Below are 6,000 nucleotides of genomic sequence, written 5' to 3' on the forward strand. Positions count from 1 at the left end.
GAAATACTTGACAGAAGCGATTTTAAATACATTTTTATTTGACAATCGGCTGTGGTACCAGACACTTTAATCTGAAATCAACTTAATAGAACAGATTTAAAACTGAGCAGATTGAAATTTTGGGTAGAAGATGTAATGATCTCTAAATAACGCATAGAATATATCTAACTATCTAACTAACTATCTTGTTTAAGAATTTTCAACAATTTATTTCATTAGGAATTTTAATCAAACTAATTAAAATGTACAGGGTGAGTGATAAGTATTTATTCAACAATAAGATTTTTCTCAATAGAGCCTAAAATTTCTCAAATATGTTTCTTCAATAACTTTTATTCTAACGTACCTGTTTTGAAAAATACAATTTTGAAAAATATTTAGCCAATCTAGTCAGTGTCGCAAATCTTTATCCATTTTAAAATTTAAAAATTGTGCAAACCACAATAGACGTTATTAGGTTGTAGCTAATACTAAAGGCTTTCCGATTAATTTATTTAGTTAGCAAAAGGAACGTTTTTTTTTCAACAATTCATTTCTTAAATCATGCTCTAATTAATTTTTTAGCATATCGAGTTATAGCTCCATACTTACACGCAATAATACACTTGTTTCATTTTTAAATGTCCGTGTGCTTTTAGGTGTACCATTACATGGGCAGCTCATTTAAATAAACGGTTGAAGTTGCGTACGTGCATAAAGCTGATGTTATTTGGATGGATTTGCGCAACTTTCATGGCCGTCTTACCACTGACCGGAATTAGCAACTATTCCAGAACGAGCATATGTTTACCTTTGGAAAGCAAAAATCGCATCGACTCGATTTATTTAGGTGTTCTGCTCGCGTTCAATTGTGCTGCGTTTACATTGATATGTATTTGTTATGGTAGCATGTACAGAACTATAATAGCAGGTATAGCGTTTCTTAAATATAGCTAAATAATTTATTCGCCAAAAAAAAAGATTCACTGCGAAGAACTATCATTTTTATTGAAAAATGTGTTACTAAGAAAAATTTGAAAATTTAGTGTCATCATTAGGACGAATTATCATTAATACATATGCCTTGTGGATAGAATGAGACGGTCGGAATATTTCAACGATATTAGAAAATATAATAATGTATTTGCAAATTTTCGATTTTCCCGGCTTAACAGCTATATATGTCAAAAAGGCTGCCTGGCATATTTTCAAAATCTTTTTTTATATAATACATAATCTAAACGACTTCTCATTTAATTCGCCCATTTTAAAAACATTTCATTCATTCAACTCGATATGCAAGAAATGTATTAATCACAATGAGAGAAATATATGTTGTTATATATTCATTAAAACTGCTTTGAAATAAAGGGATTAACTCACAGTAACTAACTAATTTAATTTAAATTTTTCACTTGTATTGTTACTCAAAAACATTGTGGTTGGCGATATGTATGTCTTTTTGGAAAATGCAAATATTTTCTTTCATATTGCAAACAGCTTTTCATGGACATTTCAAATCAGTTCATTTTAATGTATCACGATGATGGCTTGTATGCGGATTCAAAAGACGTTAAACTATCTATAAAATTAAAGAAACCCCCCTTTACAAAATTTTCGATAAATTGTTAAGATTTTGCTATTTTTAGCTAGCAGAACTGGACTAACATCGTCGGTGAGGAACGATCAGACGGTCGCCAAGAAGATGGCCTTGCTAGTGTTCACGGATTTCGCCTGTTGGTCACCTATAGCTTTCTTCGGTACTACCGCTCTATTGGGATATCCCCTGATAACAGTAACCCAAACGAAAATTTTGTTGGTTTTCATTTATCCTCTTAATTCGTGTGCCAATCCCTGTCTGTATGCCCTATTGACTCAGCAATATAGGAAGGATTTTTTTCTGTTTCTGGGGAAGTTGGGATTGTGCACAGAGCACGCCGAGTCAAAAAGAGGAGCAATTAGAGGTATTGTATGTTTAGAAAATAATAATTTTCGGTGGTCAGAATGTTCAAAGTTTCATTTGATACTTCCGTTTTTCAATTTCTCCCTGTTCTTAAAGTGTTCAAAAGTATTTTAGGTTGATATGAGATATACTATTTTGCAGGTAAACCATTGCCCTATACGGCACAATTTAAAAAAATCGGCGAGACAACCACAAGCAACAAATCAAGCAGCGGCTTCAATGCCAACAGAAGTTCCTTGATCACTACAGTAACTACGTTAACGGTCGAAATACCTTTACGAACGGCTTCTATGAAAAACCCGGAAACTATTGATTACGTTAGTAGTGAAAATTTGTAGAAAACTACTTTTGAACAGTTTGTGTTCGAAAATGTGTTTTTTAGAAATTAGATGCAAATAAATCGTCTTTTATTTTTATAGTGATTCATTATTTAATACTGAAGATAATAGTTATCTCTGGTTAAGAAATAGTAAACGCATTGATCCATAATACCGCAGAATTATTAAATATTTCGAGGCAAAGTTGGTTAAAACAACAACAACAATAAACGTTTCCCTTCATTAATACTTGGGCGTAAATGTTGATATGTGCAGTGTGGAATCAACCTTATGGATTTTTTTTAATTCTTTGTATCACCCCAATAACAAACAAAAATGACACTGATTAGAAATTACAGCAATGGCGTAAAGGAGTGAAAGATATAAAGCAAAATATTTTTCTTCAATTCTTGCATTGTAACGACGTCTACATATTTGGTTCCTGATGTTCTCAGAAGGGTCAATTGTTGGTTAATAAGGTAAAATTTCTCATTGAAAAGCGTTGAATACAACTAAAGGTCTCTTTCTTTCGCTTCAAATTTCCATTCAAAATAGTCTTTTGTACTCGCTACTATATACCCATTTATGCACCGATCAAGCACGCGCAAAGTGTCACTTAAGGATGTAAGCTTCATTAGCCATGGTTGCGAGTCCCTTCCAGTTTATCTGTTTATTCCGATGGTTACTTCACATTTGACTCAGTAAATGTATTCGTGTCTTTTTGCCAAATCAGACTTGCCACAAAGTGGCATTTATCATAGTTGTTGCGTAATACACTATTTCCTAAATTGGCATTGCTCTTTTAGTCTGCATCAAAACAATAAAGCAAAAGCAAAAGGACAAGCCTAGTGTAAGTTTAAGGAAGAATTAATTTTTCGAATAAATGTACGAATTAGGTAAGTCTATTGGACACATAAGTAATTTGTTTTCCACAAGGTACTATTACTAATCTAAAACTAATTGGCCAAAATAACCTAATCGAATCTAGTACATTATAGTTATTAAACATTTATAAATTATAGTATACAGTTATTTGATTTTTTGACCTAGCACCAGATTTTAATATTACATTTACCATTAAGTACATTCTTTAATCACAACATTTCCAGTAAAAATGGAGAGGGTGTCGTCGAAATCTGGTAAAGGACTTCGAGCAGTCTGCCCAATGCTGATCTGGGTAGACTATACAGATTTAGACAAATGTCCATTGAATCTAACTTTTAGAAATTCTGCTTCCTACGTTCTCGAAGGTTCATAAGAACCGCGTGACCGCGTGACCGCGTGACCACTGATAATGTATGCTCGTCAATAGGTGCCTGTTATATAGCTGACAGGGCGATGGTCAATCCCCGGCGGTACAAAACCGGAAATCCTCGAAGGCTGAGTCTTTCTACCCAGAGACGTCTGGTCCTTCAAGGTGCTGGTTGGAGTGAGACCGGCACCCTGTAATCTGAAAATTGTATCGAAAGCCTCGGAGCAAGGACGAATGAAATCGAAGGCGACAAATAGTGCGGAAACGGACTTTGAAACTAAGCACAAGGAATAAAGACAAAACAACAAAAAGTGTTTGCGGAAATAAGGAGAATGATGATCCATATCTGTGTGCTAACCGAGACAAACAAGAAAGGCAAAGGAGCGGAGATCGTGAAAGAATGCGTTCGTTATATATAATGGTGTAACCAAGGTAGCTAGGGTATAGGGCTGGATGGTGCATAAGTGCTGCAGTGCTGCAGAGGACCCAAATAATTAAGAACTTACAGAAAAAAAAAACAACATAATTAGTCTAACTAAAATATCTTCTTTTATTAACAATAACATTCATAACATTTCGCATTCGCATCGTCATGATGATAAAAAAATTGCAATGGATATGCCTCCGAACGCGTAGGTAAAATCGACCAGTGGAATAATAAACAATCGATCTGTACATGCCGCAATTTATATTCACTGAGAACTTTGGAGGTAGTCTTTAATTCAATTAATGTGATGGAAATTTTGGTGTTTTTTTTTTAGGGAGGTTGCGTCATTTCATTTGCCATTTCAATAGAAGGATTAAATTATGCTGAAGAAAATGGTATAACAATGTTAACTTTTCCCTCCCATTGCAGCTATTAGCTCCAACTATTGGACAGAAGCGTGTTCGGCCATTTAAAATAACCCACGTAAAACTATCACCATATATGACATTCCCCAAATAATCAATACAGCATTTTCATTGACAGTCACACCAAACAATTTAACAACGGGATTTCGTGTTACATGCATTTGATCCTTTAACGTAGATGTGTTTGGAGAATAAGGCTTTATGCCTAGATATGCCACTGATTTACCGTCTCCAGATTCAGAAAATGCAACAGAATTACCATTGCCAGGCAAACAAAATATCACCGATTTACCACCATTCCGAATCAAAAGGTTTTTCAGTTGCTTCCTGCAGTAAGATTAAAATTCACTCCAATATTCAATCTCCAGTCCCTTGCCTAAAGTAGCTCCAAAAGTGGCCAGGCAGACTAAGAGAAGGAAGTAAAAACCGCCATTGTAATAGGTACTCCAAGAAAAAAAACGCAATGGAAAAGCAGTAGGCAGAAAGATCTAGAAGGGCAAAAGTGGTAAAAAGGAAACTTTCAGACAACGAGTAGCCATTAAAAAAACTTAAAATCAGCAGCTCTGATGAGACGGATGAAGATGACTGTTTCTGTTTAATATGCTCAGATAGTTACAAAAATAGCCGCTCAAAGGAAGGGTGGATAAGATGGAATGCCTGCAAAATGTGGGCTCACGAAGCTAGTGCCTGTGCATCAACTCCCCATTATATCTCTCTAAATTGTAACTCAGAGGACCATTTTTAAATTCTTTTTGTGATACAATGCTGTTTAATAACCGTATTACTAAGTATATCTAATTTTAGTTTAACTTTTGCTGTTCTAAAATTTGATGTTAAATTTTTGCGGTTCGAGAATTAAAAAATGCGTTATTCATTTGTTTTTTTTGTTATTGGACAATTTGCCCCATCGCAATAGACAACTTACCCCACAATTTTAAGCGGCATTTAAGATTTTAAGTTTATGTTACTAATTATTGGAAAAGAACGCAGTTTGTAAACAAAACATAACACAAATAAACGCTATTGCTGATTAGTTGTGTTCCATAACCATATAACAATCCAGTCACAGCATTTATGCAGTTAAGTGATGGCATGACATCTTTATCTAGTTGATTACAGGATGTCGTAAATTGACACAGGTATTTTGTTTGTTATTTCTGTAATCCGTGTCAAAAATCGCGTCAAGATCAAAATTTTTTAGCTAAGCCATACCGATCATTTTTGATTAGGTAACTGAACAACTGCTCTGACTGGATTTTAAATGGGTTCTGCAGCTTATTTATCGAAATTAACATAAAATATACATACATATGCACAAGGTCACCAAATAAATAGCAGTTTTTATCCTATTGGGATTGTACAATATGTCGATTCAGCATCAGGATGGGATTCAGATTCACTAAATAACCGAAATAACACCCTGTTTATGACTTTTAATTCCCGGATAGCAATTAATTATAATATTTGAAATAGCAATTTACCTTTATCTTTGGTTGTGTATTGCTCGCTCACTTGCCGAACGAGCTAATAAACTCCTAATTACTATCTTATCAAACACAATCAATCGACATGCATGCACGACTGTTATGAATAATAAATGACCAGTTCCTTGGAAATAGAAATACCAAATCGATATA

At 34.3% G+C, this 6,000-nt stretch overlaps 1 protein-coding gene across 2 annotated transcripts in view; it reads left to right on the plus strand.

Moving 5' to 3' along the window:
* LOC132700455 (lutropin-choriogonadotropic hormone receptor-like) overlaps positions 1–2,358 on the plus strand; it is a 57,179-nt gene extending 54,821 nt beyond the window's left edge. For both annotated transcript variants that reach the window (XM_060667795.1, XM_060667785.1), the window contains exons 15-17: positions 639–910; positions 1,629–1,943; positions 2,084–2,358. In XM_060667795.1, coding sequence (XP_060523778.1) covers positions 639–910; positions 1,629–1,943; positions 2,084–2,280 — 784 coding nt within the window. In that variant the 3' untranslated portion in view covers positions 2,281–2,358. The remainder of the gene's footprint in view (positions 1–638; positions 911–1,628; positions 1,944–2,083) is intronic.
* The last annotated feature ends 3,642 nt before the right edge of the window (positions 2,359–6,000 follow it).

This window comes from Cylas formicarius, unplaced genomic scaffold, assembly GCF_029955315.1.
Source record: "Cylas formicarius isolate icCylForm1 unplaced genomic scaffold, icCylForm1.1 PGA_scaffold_10__41_contigs__length_53128322, whole genome shotgun sequence".
In the NCBI taxonomy this organism is placed as follows: Eukaryota; Metazoa; Arthropoda; class Insecta; order Coleoptera; family Brentidae; genus Cylas; species Cylas formicarius.